Here is a 17050-nt window from a genome sequence, read left to right as displayed (position 1 = left end):
TTTGTAAAGCAGATTGTTCGGCACCAAATCTGCAACGTGCACTAGTAGTTCATCCATGCTGGTTTCAAGAAAAAATGAATTGCATAATAATTAGATTTGATGTGCAGAGCAGGATAATTTAGGTAATAAGTGACAATCGCAAAGTTGATATGAATAAAATCAGGACTGTTATCTTTTCAGTTATTTTAGTAGATACAAATAAATCAAAAGTGTTTAACTCTTTGTGCGTTTGCCCATTAACCCCTTTGCCTTGCAGTTATTTGCAGCGTGCACTGTGTCTGTAGTGTGATTGGGGCACAGATGCGTTTTGAAATGCAGGGCCGAGGGTGCACTGGTGCAAAAAGAACGCTTAACCCTATTTAGCCCGGGTTATCTTGAAACCGCATAGCCCAGGGGGGGGGGGGGGGGGGGGGGGGCTTCTAAGGCCCCCCCCCCCCATGATCTCGGCCGTGAAACGCCGATCGCCGCAAAAATTTACATACATGTCAAGTGAAGTGTATAGAATACTATGGTAATTTCAATTTTTGAAAAATTCACTCATTTGCATATTTATGGTAATTTATGCAAATAAGGTCATACAATTCACATTTTTGCCCATAAATCAGACATTATTCATATTTAAGCATTCTTTCTCACTACATACATTTGTTAGACCATTTGGAATAATAATACAACGCAACAAATTGAAAAACCAGGGTTATTCCTTATGTTATCTATTGTTTTGATAATTTCTTATGTATTTCTTTGTTTTTTTAACTTATGTATTTTATTGTTTATGTTGTTTTATTTCATTTCCAACTATAATTCAACTTGACCCCAAAATAAACACCTCAACTATAAACAAGACCAAATAACCAATGCTTTATCTCTTTATTTGAAAAATGAGATTTCCATATATGTTTTGTACACAAATCACAAAAATGAGCGATTTTCGGGCTGACATGCAAAGACAAAAGGACACGTGACTTCGTAATGGTAGGTCCGATTTTCAAAAAATTCTTTTAAAAGATGCGAAAGACTCGAAAGAAAAAAGTCCCCAAATTTCAGTGCAAGATTTTCTTGCGCTAAAAAATAATCGCAAAAAATGTCGAGGGGGGGGGGGGGCTTCTAAAGCCCCCCCCCCCCTCGACATTTTTTGCGATTATTTTTTAGCGCAAGAAAATCTTGCACTGAAATTTGGGGACTTTTTCTTTCGAGTCTTTCGCATCTTTTAAAAGAAATTTTTTGAAAATCGGACCTACCATTACGAAGTCACGTGTCCTTTTGTCTTTGCATGTCAGCCCGAAAATCGCTCATTTTTGTGATTTGTGTACAAAACATATATGGAAATCTCATTTTTCAAATAAAGAGATAAAGCATTGGTTATTTGGTCTTGTTTATAGTTGAGGTGTTTATTTTGGGGTCAAGTTGAATTATAGTTGGAAATGAAATAAAACAACATAAACAATAAAATACATAAGTTAAAAAAACAAAGAAATACATAAGAAATTATCAAAACAATAGATAACATAAGGAATAACCCTGGTTTTTCAATTTGTTGCGTTGTATTATTATTCCAAATGGTCTAACAAATGTATGTAGTGAGAAAGAATGCTTAAATATGAATAATGTCTGATTTATGGGCAAAAATGTGAATTGTATGACCTTATTTGCATAAATTACCATAAATATGCAAATGAGTGAATTTTTCAAAAAATTGAAATTACCATAGTATTCTATACACTTCACTTGACATGTATGTAAATTTTTGCGGCGATCGGCGTTTCACGGCCGAGATCATGGGGGGGGGGCCTTAGAAGCCCCCCCCCCCCCCCCCCCCCCCCCCCCCCCCTGGGCTATGCGGTTTCAAGATAACCCGGGCTAAATAGGGTTAAGCGTTCTTTTTGCACCAGTGCACCCTCGGCCCTGCATTTCAAAACGCATCTGTGCCCCAATCACACTACAGACACAGTGCACGCTGCAAATAACTGCAAGGCAAAGGGGGTTAATGGGCAAACGCACAAAGAGTTAAACACTTTTGATTTATTTGTATCTACTAAAATAACTGAAAAGATAACAGTCCTGATTTTATTCATATCAACTTTGCGATTGTCACTTATTACCTAAATTATCCTGCTCTGCACATCAAATCTAATTATTATGCAATTCATTTTTTGAAGGAATATCTAAAGTAAAAGAATGTATCAGACTTCCGAAGCCCATCTCTGATAAAAACAGAACAAGACAAGTATATTCAAACAGTATCTCTACTGTGAATCTTTGTAACATAGTTACCTTCATCTTTTCCTAAATTCGGTTTTGAAGAAAGAAGAGTCTTTCTTGATCTGTCTTTAACCGTGGTGTTGCTATCAAGTTTGGAACCTCCTTTTACTCTCCTTGGAGACCTGTACAAATTGGAGAGGAAAAAAATGGTACAGTAAATTTTTGCTAGAATTCCAAATTTGGGCAATTCCAAACGTTATTGACAGAAGAAAACATTTTTGATTCAAAGGTACATATCTACAGATATATGGTACAATAAATATAATAATATTAGGTACTTTCACAACTGTTGAGTTTCCTGTCAACTATTCATCGAATTTATGAAATATCTAAACATTTCTTAAAGCTTTGTCACTGTTTGTGAGGAGATAAAACAAAAGTCACATAAAAACTGCTCTGCAACATGTTAAAAAGTCTGTATGAAAACATTTCTTTTTATAAATTTGCCCAATCAATATTTGGTAAACCTGGTAGATTGTGATAATGCCTAAGCTCACCTCCTGACATATATTGCTTTTGAAGTGCTCGCATCTGATTGGGGGAAAAAATAAATATGAATGCATACAATATAAATTACTGCCAATAAAGCTGGAATAATATTTCTTACCATTCAAAACAAATTCTTTTCATGAAATCAAAGTGACAATAAATTAATTGATTATTTATTTTTCAAGTTTATATCTTCTCAGAACTTTATTGATCAATATCTGTGACAATTTAGATTGATAAATCACATTCTCACAATCTTAAAGGCATCGTTTAGCAATGTTAAATCTGAGATGCATGGCCCTACGCGCTATCAGTGTCTGTGATATGGTAAGAAGTGCCTCAAAAAAAGTAAAAATCTTTGTGTGACCGATTTAACCATAATCGTTTTCCCCAATAGACTGCAGTTTTAGGAAAACTGTTAGGAAAATGCAAAATTTGGTTTCGATTTCCAATCATAAATATCTTGATAATCAGACAGGCGATCTGCTTGTAAAAGTCATGGGGTTCCTGACTGACCTAAAGGTTTATAATTATTATTGCAGCATGAGCTATTCCAGGATTTTGTTTCAGAATCTGAGACAAAATACCATTTGCCCCTGATAACTATCACAACCTATTTGCCGCTTATTCTTTGCTCCTTTTCTCTCCCAACATTAAAAAGCTCGAGAAAACACTTTTAGATCAAGTTAAATTTGTTATAATAATAATAATAATAATAATAATAATAATCTTTTAGTCCACTCCAAATTTTATTAAACTGAAAATGGAAATTCTTTTTGCCCAATTGATCGTGAGCCCGGCGGCCACTGAGCAGCGCCAGATCGACATTGCTCTATCCCCTTATTGTTGAACGCCAAACAAGGTAGCAGCAACTCCTGTCTTTTAACGTCTTTGGGTATGACGCGGCCGGGGTTCGAACCCACGACCTCCCGGTTGTGAGGCGGACGCTCTACTAACTGAGCCAACACACCGGTATATTGTCATTGTTATGAAAATGCTGATATTTGTTTAGTCTGGTTTAGTACTTACTGTTCTCATTCTCTTCAGAAACGGCAGACAATGTGCTGACCGCTGGCCTTAGACCTAAATTGGCTTCCTTCATGACCTCTGTCTGAGCAATGTCAACTGGAGTAAGCCCTGCCTTGTTCCTAACACCAGCCAGTAGAATCCTCCCTAATGAATAACACCATACCAGAAGGAAATGAATAGAAAATGGTGACATGAGTCAGTTAAAGATATAGACCATTAGTGGTAAAATTGAGATTCAAGGATTTTGGGTGCAAAATATCCATTTAATATTGTTTACATATTGCCTTCAGAGGTTAAGATGTCAATACTTTTACTTAAATTCGCAAAAAGGCAAAATTATATGCCCAAATGTTCAATGTTGAAGTGCATTTGCGATATCTATCCAGGCCGGATCGATATGATAATTTACCAAAATATATCAATTAGTAGGCGGTTTCCCGGCAAAATTTGTATCATCACATATTAGCAGAGCTGCCAACCTGTCACTTTCAAAAACCATATTATTCAGCTTGAAAAAGCACCTTTAACCCTCTGTAGCCTGGGCTATTTCCCCCCCCCCCCCCCCCATGATTTTGGCCGATTGCCAAGTGAAGTGTATAGAATACTATGGTAATTTCATTTTTTCGAAAAATTCACTGATTTGCATATTTACTGTAATTCATGCAAATAAGGTAATAAAATTTACATTTTTACCCATAAATCATATATTCTTCATATTTAAACATTGTTTTCAACATTAGTTTTCACTACATATATTCTTTAGACCATTTGAGATAATAATACATGAACACAAATTTGGAAGAGCTATGTTATCTACTGTTTTTACAATTTCTTATGTATTTTTTTCTTTTTTTAAACTTATGTATTGTTTTTGTTATTTCATTTCTAACTATAATTCAATTATTTTGACCCAAAAATAAACACCAAAACTTTAAACAAAACCAAATAAGCAATGTTTTATCCCTTTCTTGAAAAAATTAGATCTCCTTCTGTTTTGTACACAAATCACGAAAATGAGCGATTAATTCCGGGCTGACGTGCAAAGACAAAATGTCACATGACTTTGTAACGGTACATGTATGTCCGATTTTCGAAAAATTTGTTTCAATAAATGTGAAAGATTCGAAAGAAAAAAAGTCATATAATTTCAGCACAAGATTTTGTTTGCAGTACAGAATTATCACGAAAAATGAAGAGGGGGGGGGGGCTTCTACCCCCCCCCCCTTAGGCTAGATAGGGTTAAGGCTCGTTCAGATACGTTGCTGTAAACCGCCCCAAATAGCAGCCATATCTTTTCAAGGTGTAAATGAAAGGCAATTAGTATGCACTGCAAAAAGATCCTACACATATTCACTAAGCTCTGTGTTAGTAGATATGGAATTCCTTGAGCGCATGACACTATATGTCACCTTGAAAATAGAAATAAAACAAACAAGACCTTATGGTATTCAGGCTGTTGCTAGAGGCTATATTTTGTAAAATACAGCTAAGGTTATTTTTTTATTTCACATGGAGATAGGGGTTAGTGTTAATAAGTGTGTCGGTTCCAGGGTTGGCTCCAACTTGGTTATAGGACACCTATCCTGGACATCCACCCCAGGATAACCACCCCCAGTCAACTACCCCCTAGGACAACTACCCCCTAGGGCAACCACCCTCTAGGACAACTACCCCCTAGGAAAACTACCCCGGACAACTACCCCTCAGACAACTACCCCCTAGGATAGTTGTCCGAGGGGTAGCCGTCCTAGAGGATGGTTGTCATAGGGGGTAGTTGTCCGGGGGTAGGGCAACCCCCTTTGAGCAAATAACAATTTTCACTAGCCCAACTAAGTGACCAAATAAGCTCCAACATTGATGTCACATGGTAGTTCAGTCTTAATAACAATAGTTTTTTGAAAGCCCACACTCTGATACCTTCATTTATTACAGATGGTTATTATGTGAAATTAATTTATTTGTTGGTCATGTGTAGGTTATGCACTTAAATGAACATGAAGAAGTGGCAAATAATTCCTGACATCAAATTCATTTGCCGACGATACCTATCAAAAACATTTTAACTATATCTCTTTTGAGAAACCACAGCCTTTCAGGCTTCAACGCTTACAGATGAGGATTAGTTCTAAAATATTATGATCATAACCCTACATTCCACACTTATTCTTTGCTCTTTTTCTTTCCAAACATTTACAAGCTTCGAAAAAGCACTTTTTAATCAAGTTTATTCCGCTGATGTGGTTGTTTTTATTGTTGTTTTAAAAATGCTGAATATTTGTTTAGTCTAGTTTGGTACTTACTGTTCTTATTTTCTTCATCAATGGCAGGCAATCTGATTACCCCCGACCTTTGACTTGGAATGGGTGCCTTCATGATCTCTGTCTGAGTCATGTCAACTGGAGTAGACCCTGTATTTTTCTTAAAAGTCAGTGGAATCCTCCCTAATAAATAAAGAGCATAACAGAAGAAAATGGATTGAAAATGATGACATGAGGCACTTAAAGTTGTTCAGATACATTGCTATAACCGAAGCAAAAAGGCCCCCACATCTTTCAAAGTTGTAAATGAATGGCTAAAGTGCACTGCACAATTTTCTGCATGTATTTACTGAGCTTTGTGTTGGTAGATACAAAATAAAACAAGTTCATTTTACTTTATGTCACCCAAAAATAGAAATAAGTAGATGGATGTTCGACTGCACGAAGTCGGAAATGCCTCCACCATAGAGCAATTTTACAAACCAAAACAGAAGCAATTTTAAAAATTCAAGTTAGACTGCAATCCAGTAACAGGTTCTCAGAATCATGATTACACACTATTTGTTATATACTGTACATATATGACCCTTTGAACTTTGACCTTATGACCCTAAAATCTAATTAGTTCATATATTGGCCATGCAAGATAAATACATGTCCTGAGTTTGATAGTAATCCATCTGTCAGTATTGACAATGCGTTCACAAACTATTTTTGCAAACATAGTGAGCCCTATGACCTTTGACCTCATGACCCCAAAATCTTATCAGTCTATTAGCTCTCTAAGATATACATGACCCAAGTTTGGCGGTAATCCATCAATCGGTTCTTGAGATAACGCGATCACAAGCTATTTTTGCATACATAATGAGCCCTGTGACCTTTGACCTCGCGATCCCAAAATGTAATCAGTTCATTGGCTCTGCAAGATATATGCATGACCCAAGTTTGGCGGTAATCCATCAATCTTTTCTTGAGATAATGCGATCACAAGCTATTTTTGCACACATAATGAGCCCTGTGACCTTTGCTCTTTGACCTCATGACCCCAAAATCTAATCAGTTCATTACCTTTGCAAGATACATACATGACCTAAGTTTAGCAGTAATCCATCAATTGGTTCTTGAGATAACGCAATCACGAGAATGGGACGTACAGACAACCAGAAAACATAATGCTGCCGACTACTTTGTAGCAGAGGCATTAAAATGCAGCGGTTGTGCCAGGCCACATCTGAATGAGGCCTATGTTATTCAGACTGTTTCTCCAGACTTTATTCTGTAAAATGGGGCTTAGGTTATGATCTGGTTTCACACCGAGATAGGGGTTAGTGTTAAGAAGTGTGTCAGTTCCAGGGTTGGCTCCAACTTGTATAAACAATCACTGTGGAGCACTGCGGCTAAAGCAAGTGTATGGCAATCATGAACTATGACCTATCAACCTTCAACGCTTTATACAGATGATAATCAATTCTACGATATTAAGATTATAACGCTATAATCCCACTTATTCTTTACTCTTTTGCTCTCACAATATTGACAAGCTTTAAGAAAGCACATTTAGATAAAGTTAATTTTGTTGTTGTTGTAAAATTGCTGAATATTTGTTAAGACTGGTTTGGTACTTACCGTTCTCATTCTTTTCGTCAACGGCAGACAATCTGCTGACCTCTGACCTTTGACCTAGAATAGCTTCCTTCATGACCTCTGTCTGAGCCATGTCAACTGGAGTAAAACCTTTTTTGTTCCTAACAGTCAGAAGATTACTCCCTAATGAATAACAGCAATACAGAAGAAAATGGAACAAAAGTTGTGACATGAGGCATTTAAAGAGAAGGTTGAGTTCTGGGAGAGGTGAAAAATAATTTGTGAGTGTTTTCATTGTTATTATGCAAGTGTGGAAGAACATTATAGAAAAAAAATGTTCCCTGAAAGGCATGGCTCTTCAAATGCCTTCATATTCTAAATATGACATGTAGCAGCTTAACAATGACTACCACATTTGTTACTCCGAGACAAGCATGATCTTAGTAATTGACAACAGACAAGGTGTAATTATGGTCATGCTTGACTTGAAGTCTGCCTTCGATACCATTGATCATTCAGTGGTGTTGAATCGTTTGCACTCAGATTTCATTTTGTCTGGTACAGTACTTCACTGATTTCAATCATTCTTAGAGGGTTGATCATTTGCAGAATTCATTTGTAATCAATTGTTTCCTAAATTTAGTTTGAAATATGGTGTTCCTCCAGGTTCCGTATTGGGGCCTCTGTTATTTACTTTGTACTTGAGACCACTTGGTGACATCTTAAGGAATAATGGTGTTGAATTTCATTGATATGCTGATGATGTTCGGTTGTATTATTCATTTAACCCCAAATCTTCAAGTAGTTTTCTGAATGCAATATTATTGATAGAGAAATGTGTTAGTGATGTTAATGAATGGATAATAAGAAACAAGTTACTCTTGAATAAACAAAAAAAACAGAGTCTCTTTTGATATTTTCTCCTAGACTTAGACATTATTTACCGGATCATGTTCATTTGTTACTTGGTGACGCTTTGGTTGAGCCCTCTGAATCAGTCAGAACTCTAGGTGTTGTACTCTTCTTTGACCATGTCTCAACAGGTTACATCACTTTGTAAGTTATTCAATTTTCATTTGTATAACATATCTAGGGTCAGAAGGATGTTAACTGATGAGGCATAAGCCATCATGCTATTCGCTCTCTTGTTTTAAGCCGTCTTGATAATGCTAATTCTCTCTTGATAAATATTGATGTTTCGGATATTGATAGACTTCAACAAATCCAGAATTGTGCACCCCGTATTGTATCAAATGCAAGAAGATATGATCATGTGTCAACAACAACACTGGTTACCTGTTCCCGAGAGAATGATGTATTAAGTAGCACTATTTGTTTATAAATCCATGTATAACCTTATCCCATCCTATATTTTCTAGTCTGTTTTGTCCCATCAAGCAATCAAGTTATTCATTACGTTCAAGGTCAAATCCTCTTCTTAAGCAAATCCCCGCATCAATGTTTGTGTAGTCCCATATACATCTTTCTGTGTACAGTGCTGTTACTTTTATCATGACTGGGCAGAATTTCTTATCATTTTGATGATTCCAGAACCTTGCAGTACACACAAATTGCTTATATGCTACATGATCAACTTTTCTGATTCATTCAACACCTTTTCTTTCACAATGCAATCGCATGACCAAAACTCAACTTTATCTTTAAGGCTCGTTCAGATACGATGCTGTAAACTGCCACAGAAAAGTAGCCACATTTTAAGAAGCGTTATACAACGCCTACTTAGATTCTTGCAACCTCATTTGTAAATTCTTAATCACATGACATGGGCTTAAAATAATGTTAAACGGCATCATTCTCCAGGCGTGCAATTCCTTTCTATCAATTTGCACCATTGCAGGCTGACGTCACCAACGATGTACAAAGTATATTGTGAGGTAAGTGACTTCACCGTGCAATGGTACAAATGGATCAAAAGAAATCACACTCTGACGTCACAATATAAACATGTGCGGTGCATGGTACGCGCAAGGTTTGCTGCATGCCTGCCAATAATGTCATCGATAAAATACCCCAAAAATCACTGAGATTTGGACTAGGCCTAGGAAAACTGTTCTTTAAAAAAAAAGTTTTAATTTGTTAACGTCCGAGGTATTGTATAAGACAAATAGTGAATGGTCTTTATTCGAGCAATAAAATAAGATTTTGCATTCAGTGAAAGATGAGACACTCTATTCAATTCAGCTACGTCTCGTTGGATAGAGCGTTTCTTATCTTTCACCTCGTGCATGGAGATCAACTCACCTCCAGCCTCTACCAGAAGCTTGACCACTTCTATCCGATTATTATAGACGGCATCATGGAGGGGTGTGGTCCCACATTTGGATGGAGCTGCTAGCAAGTCCAGGGTTTGCATGCTTCTACCCTCTGTACCTGAATCAACAATCAGTGTGAAGTATCAATAACATTTAAAAATGAAATATCAATTGAATTGGAATTCTGATAATTTGTAATTATGCAATTACAGAAGTTCTAGAACAAATCGAAATGTGGAGATATCACCAAAATGAAAAATTTGAATAAATTATTCATAATTCAAGCTGCTGTCTGACATTTAAAATGGCACATTGCAAAAGCATTCAAAGTTGTTTCAGGTACCACAACTACTGCTATATCAAACATATATTTCTTTACTTGATTTACTGAATTTACTGACTGAGCCAACTTGCCTCATTTTGCTTGAAATACACTACTTTCATTTCTTCCTGCTATATCCTATAGAAATGTCTTTTTCTTTTACATATCAACCACATCAGAAAACTTTCAAACTTCACATTTTCTATGACCCACGTTCACACATACTTGTAACCATTCTCTTTCCAGGAGCGAACTTCAGAAGCTCTTTGACACAGACCGTGTGTCCATGGTTACAGGCTTCGTGTAGAGGTGTCCATCCTGCACCGTCCTGGGCGTTGACATCGATGTCAGGTTCATTCAGCAGCTCCCTTACTTTCGTGATGTTGTTCTTGATGCATGCTTCATGGAGCAGTGTTTCCCCTGGAATTCAAATGGATGTAAAAAACAGGTTGTATTGGTTGATGAATCGAGAAGTATCAGGTAATTGGAATTTCAAATGGAATGGTAAAAGAATCCATCTGGATAAGAAAAAGGATTAATCGTTCACTAAGCTGCGGCTATCCATTGTCACCTACTTGTGCTCCAGCAGTGATCTTGGGGCAGCAGACAGGAAATTCTGGTAAATATTCTTACCATTATTTAGACCCTAAATCAGGAGAATAGTGGTTGTTGAGATTTCCATATCTGATATAACTGCCCATTCTATGAAAACTGGATTGCAGTAGAATCCTGTAGGGTCCACCGGGCTTGCGTTGAATTTATTGCAAAAGCACAAAATAGTTCAACTTAGGAACTATAAATAACACATGTGATGCATACGTAACAGGTAAAAATTGTACTGTTTTGTGATGAAAAGACCAATTCAATATATCCACATGAAGTGAACAGGAGGAAGCAAAGAAGTTTATATGTTTACAAACTGTGTACTTCAAAAAATATGATTCACACATATTCTGAGTAAAAGCTTGGACTCCCTTGTCATTTATTCAAAACATGACATACCGGTCACTTGGTCAAAGGTCAGCAATTCCCAATAGAGAGTGTAACACTAACAGTTATAAAACGGGGCAGCAGTATTGACCAGACTCCCTCCTGCACTGCACCTCGATCCATTTATGGGACAGACGGGGAGGTCGTCTTTTCAAGCTTTTGGGGTTACATTAGGTAAGAAGAATATCCTTTTATTGAGTTTCATAATTATTGAGATAATTAGTGTTTTCGTAGATGTATTCTGACATTAGTTTATAACCTTGGTATTGTTCTGAATAAGTTGTTTTGAATTAATATGCATTCTGTAAGGTGTGGCATATTATCTGTTTAATCGTCAGTAGGTTGATTTCTTTACACATTTGATATTGATTTGTTAAATTTGAGATGACTTGGATGTTACTATGTTATCTGTTATATTACTTGTAATCTTTAGGAGGTTTAGTGTTATAATGTGTTGTTGAGGTTAACTCTGGATAATCATGTCTTGTGAACAGTGTTAAAGTAATATTTTGAGAGTTTAATAGTTTGCGGTTATATAGTCATTGAACGGTCTTTAGGTTTGTGTTTTAGACTAAAATTCACAATGATTTGTATTAATTATTATTCCTTTAGGTGTTGACAAATAACGTGTAAGAAGGGTACCAGATTTAGCTAGGTGAGTGGTTATCAATGTAGTTTTTAATGGAAAATTAAGTTTGATAAAGTACACTTGATGCTTGTATTCATTTATTTGGGACAGTTATTCATAATGATGGAAGAAAATTATTTGTGTTTAGATATTTGTTATATTCATGCAATGTTGATTAAGTTTTAATGAATGGAATATAAACAACCTGTTAATCATTTTTTATCATGAATCTGCTTGACGTTATATTGTTGGAATACGTATCTTGGAGTCATAAATGAATAATATGTTTATTGCCATTACCGGGTATATGTGTTTTTCAAACATGTCCTCATATCTATTTAATTGTTTAATTTTGTTATTGATTCAGGTTGATTTTGCCTTGTAACTTGTAACTTGAAATCAAACGAACCACAATACAAGGACTGGTATGGCGTGTCATCTGTACTAGTTTCCAGGTGTTACACATAGCTTGGTTCAAAAACTTGATTAGACCTAGGGAAAATTAAAGTTATGCAGAGCTTGTGTACCTAAAGATAAATTGTTAATTAAAGTTATCATCAACTTTGAAATGTAACACCTAATCCTGTGATATGAAACACAGATTTGTCATTATTGCATCTGTTAACAGATCTGATACAGACAAAGAAATAAAATATCAGAAAATTATCCCTAAATATGTATGAATCAACAAAATACATGAAAACCATTTGCTACCTACCTTTGCGGTTCTCATTGGTCTTCCTGGGCGAGGTTTTTAGTGAATGATCAGCGATGATACCGCCAGAAACTGAAGTTGAAAAGATTAAAAGTTGTGATTTTAATCATTTAATAGCATGACATTTCTGTCAATCCAACGAGAGCCTGTTCAAAAAGTTTACACTGTACATGAAAAGGCCAGATTTTCTTGTGAAAAAGCGCCATACACGAAAAGGCCGGATTTTGTTTTGAAAGAGCGCCATCTACTGTTCAAGACCTGTATAACATCATTGCAGTGCTACCCATAGGAAAGAAATGAGCCTGCCGCATACTCCTGCAGCAAACTTGCCGCAGACAGTCTTTTTTTTCACATGCAAATTAGTTTTGCCGCAGACTTGCCGCAGACTTGCCGCAGACTTGCCGCATACTCTTTCAGTATGATGAAGAGTCTGCGGCAGGTCTGCCGCAGACTTGCTGCAGACTTGCCACATACTCTTTCAATACGATGAAGAGTCTGCGGCAGGTCTGTCGCAGACTTGCCGCATACTCTTTCAGTATGATGAAGAGTCTGCGACAGGTCTGCCGCAGACTCCTATATTATGAATATTCATAGAAAAGGCTATTACAAAGAGTCTGCTGCAGACCTGCCGCAGACTCTTCATCATGAATATTCATATCTCATATAGACCTGCTGCAGATCTGCCGCATACTCTTTCATATCCAGTACTTGGCAATTAAGTATGCAGTCTTGCAGGAAGGCTATGCTGGAGAGCATGCATTGCATCATTACATTACCGCAAACTGTTCCTGTGGCATACAAGTATGCGGCAAGTCTGGAGCAAAGTTCCATCCTGCTGCAGATCTGCCGCAGACTGTTCCTGTGGCATACTAGTATGCGGCAAGTCTGGAGCAAAGTTTCACCCTGCCGCAGATGTGCCGCAGACTGTTCCTGTGGCATACTGGTATGCGGCAAGTCTGCAGCAGGATGAAACTTCTGCCGCATACTTTGGCATACTCTTTGCCGCAGACTATGATCTTGAAAGTGCAATGCCCTAACCACGTACCATGTACATGGTGTGCGCACATGGCATGCAAGACCTAGACCACGTACAATGTACATGTACGTGGCCCGCAGTCAAGTGGTTAAGATCATAACAATACATTCCCCGCATATTCTTTGCTCGTTTTCTCTCCCAACATTAACAAGCTTCGAGAAAGCACTTTTAGATCAAGTTAATTTTGTTGTTGTTATTGTAAAAATGCTGAATATTTGTTAGTCTGCTTTGGTACTAATACTGTTCTCATTCTCTTCGTCAACGGCAGGCAATCTGCAGACCTTTGACCTAGAATGGCTTCCTTCGTGACCTCTGTCAGAGCCATGCCAACTACTGGAGTAAACTCTGCCTTGTTTAGGTCAAGTCGGTAATGCTCGATTATCTTGCATGCATTTCAGGTAATCTCTGTACTCTCATATTTAAATTATGTGGGGGCGGGGGGAGACATCCCATCACCTCCTCATTTTACCCTTTTCAAAGATTTTTGAAAGCATACTTGACACGGCTTGACACCATGAATGAATATATCAAGTAAAAGAATATATCCAGGGATGCCAGTGGCAAATGGCTCCAGGGCCTGAAACTTTTTGGAGGGTTAAAATTATTTGCACGAAGTCCACTTCGGCCGGGGTCCAGGGCCCGCCTGATGCAATCTGAGCCTATTCTAGGGATTATTTCCCCTCAAATTCAATCCAATTTTATGGGTAATTTTAATGTCAGAATGTCAGGAAGCCTCTATCTAGACATATTTCAGAGAATGAATGCAACGGCATGCACTAGCTATACGCATCAACACAGACGGCGGCCGCGCCAGTCCCAGCGATCGTCAAGTCGCGATCCGCACATGGCCACACTCATATCCACAACATGCAAGATCATACATGTACATGGTGGACGCTAGACTAACGTTACAGTTGTTTTACCAAAATTAACAATTATGCACGATGGCCGTACCATGCAAAGTGTGAAAGTGATCTCCTAACGGCTCAGTCAATTCTAATTCTTTCGTACAAGATTTCTCATGTCACACACACATCTGGTGGTTTTTCAATTAAGTTGGAAAGAAATATACGAGGCCGGAACGTTGACACCCAAAATATCAAAAAGGCTGGAATTCCGGCAATTGGCGTAAAATTGGCATCCCTTTTAATATATCAGACGTCCGTAAGCAAATCTCTGATAAAAATTGAACAGGGCAAGTACATTCATACGGTATCTCTAATTCTCTACCCTACTTTAAATCTTTGTAACATGCATATAGTTACCTTCATCTTTTCTGGTGTTGCTTTGTAGTCTTTCAGACCTGTACACAAAGGAGAGGAAGAATGGTAAAATACATTTTTTGCTAGAATCTAAAATTTGGGCAGTTCCAAATGTTACGTATTGACAGGAACAAATTTTCAATTTACAGATATCGTGAACGTCGCAATGTACATGTACATCTACAGATCAATGTTACAATTATAAATAAAATAATATAAGGTACTTTAACAACTATTGAGTTTACTGTCAACTATTCATCGAATTATGAAATATCTAACAAAATCTAAAAGCATTGCATCAATATTTGGTAGGTGATAACACAAAAGTCACATAAAAACTGCTCTGCAACATGTTAAAAAGTTTGGATGACAACATTTCTTATTATATATTTGCCCAATCAATATTCGGTAAACCTGGTAGATTTTGATAATGAATTACTATCTCACCTCCTGACATTTTCTGCTTTTGAAGTGCTTGCATCTGGTTTGGGGAAAAATAAATATATGCATACAATATACACTGTTGCCAATAAAGCTGGAATAATATTTATCACCTCTTTTCATGAAATCAAAGTGACAATACCTGAATTCAATTATTTATAAAGCTTATTTCTTCTCAGAACTTTATTGATCAATATCTGAGCAACTTTAGATTGATAAATATATTCCTGATATCTGATATGAAATTCATCTTTCAAGAATAAATTACATGATTCTCACTATCTCTTCATGAAAAGAGGTAAAAGAAATTAAGTCAAACTTTATGGGCAACAGATATACATCTATGTAATATTGTTCATCATTGAAGGCCCACACTCTGATATCTTGAGATATGAAATACAGATTTGTTATTTCGCATCAGTTTAACAGATCTGATTCAGACAAAGAAAGAAAATATATCAGAAAAGTGTCCCCAAATATGTAGCAATTATACCGCAAGTATCTGAAGTTGAAAAAATTCAAAGTTTTGATTCAATCATTTAATAGCATAACATTTCTGTGGCTCTCAACCATGGCCACTCGAATTCTAAAAAAAGTTTCTTTCACAGAAGAGTTTATGATTTGTACACCAGTGTTCAAGAGCAGAGCTACCAAGTGTCACGCATTAGGCATGACGTCACGCATTTCGAGGGTCTGAAAATGCTCTCACGCTTGACGCGCGCGCTAGATTTCAATAAAACGCTATACCTTATACGTGTGTTATACCTTCTTCCGAATCATGAAAATGTCACGCATTGCTAATTTTGAACTTGGCATCTCTAGAAGAGTAACATTTTTTTTTACAGGGGTGTCTGGTAAAGTGTATGCTTACACAAAATTTGTTATACTCAAAACCTTTTAGAAAGACTCATACTTTATGAAAGACTCAAACCTGATAATGATATATGGAAGAAGTGACTATACCGTTTGCCGCTGATAACTATCACAAAACATTTCAACTCTCTCTTTCGAAAACCACAGCCTTCAGCGCTTACAGATATTAAGATCACATACGCTACATTCCCTGCTTATTAACAAGCTTCGAGAAAGCACTTTTAGATCAAATGAATTTTGTTGTTTTTATTGTTGTTGTAAAAATGCTGAATATTTAATTCTTATCCTGTGATATGAAATCCAGGTTTTTCATTACTGCATGAGCCCTGTGACCTTTGACCTTGGATCTCGTGACCCCAAAATCTCATCAGTTCATTGGCTCTGTGAGATACATACATGACCCAAGTTTGACGGGAATCAATCAATCGGTTCTTGAGATAACGCGATCTCGAGAACGGGACGTACGTACGTACAGACGTACGAACGGACGAACGGACAACCCACAAACATAATGCCTCGATCCAGCTACTTTGTAGCGGAGGCATAAAAATAGACCATTAATTATGGTCTGGGAACCACAGATATTATTTTGACGGGAATCAATCAATTGGTTCTTGAGATAACGCGATCACGAGAACGAACGTACGGTACAGACGTACAGACGGACGGACAACCCAAAAACATAATGCTCCGGCTACTTTTTAGCGGAGGCATAAAAATAGACCTTTTAATTATGGTCTGGGAACCACAGATCTTATTTTGCAGCTTTAAATATGTGTACAGATTTTCTCCCTGCTGCACTTTGAAAGCAAAGGGATGTTCTATTGACATTAGTGGTGCAAGGCAAATGCTGAATGTGGATACCATGGTTTCTGTTATTCATAG

The 17050-nt window shown here is 37.1% G+C and overlaps 1 protein-coding gene across 3 annotated transcripts in view; it reads right to left on the bottom strand.

The window, feature by feature from the left end:
• Nucleotides 1-2177: 2177 nt before the first annotated feature.
• LOC100892411 overlaps nucleotides 2178-17050 on the bottom strand; it is a 64368-nt gene continuing 49495 nt past the window's right edge. The window contains exons 14-23 of one of the 3 annotated variants that reach the window (XM_030993403.1): nucleotides 15299-15332; nucleotides 14855-14892; nucleotides 12557-12625; nucleotides 10446-10640; nucleotides 9888-10016; nucleotides 7668-7808; nucleotides 6081-6221; nucleotides 3781-3924; nucleotides 2760-2793; nucleotides 2178-2384 (exon numbers count right to left, since the gene is read on the bottom strand). In XM_030993403.1, the coding sequence (XP_030849263.1) occupies nucleotides 2234-2384; nucleotides 2760-2793; nucleotides 3781-3924; nucleotides 6081-6221; nucleotides 7668-7808; nucleotides 9888-10016; nucleotides 10446-10640; nucleotides 12557-12625; nucleotides 14855-14892; nucleotides 15299-15332 (1076 nt within the window). In that variant the 3' untranslated portion in view covers nucleotides 2178-2233. The remainder of the gene's footprint in view (nucleotides 2385-2759; nucleotides 2794-3780; nucleotides 3925-6080; nucleotides 6222-7667; nucleotides 7809-9887; nucleotides 10017-10445; nucleotides 10641-12556; nucleotides 12626-14854; nucleotides 14893-15298; nucleotides 15333-17050) is intronic. The other 2 variants (XM_030993404.1, XM_030993405.1) reach the window with 2 other exon arrangements.

This window comes from Strongylocentrotus purpuratus, unplaced genomic scaffold, assembly GCF_000002235.5.
Source record: "Strongylocentrotus purpuratus isolate Spur 01 unplaced genomic scaffold, Spur_5.0 spur5_scaffold_20, whole genome shotgun sequence".
NCBI lineage: Eukaryota > Metazoa > Echinodermata > Echinoidea > Camarodonta > Strongylocentrotidae > Strongylocentrotus > Strongylocentrotus purpuratus.
The sequence above is the reverse complement of the archived record's forward strand: the minus strand, read 5'-3'. Positions and strand labels throughout refer to the sequence as shown.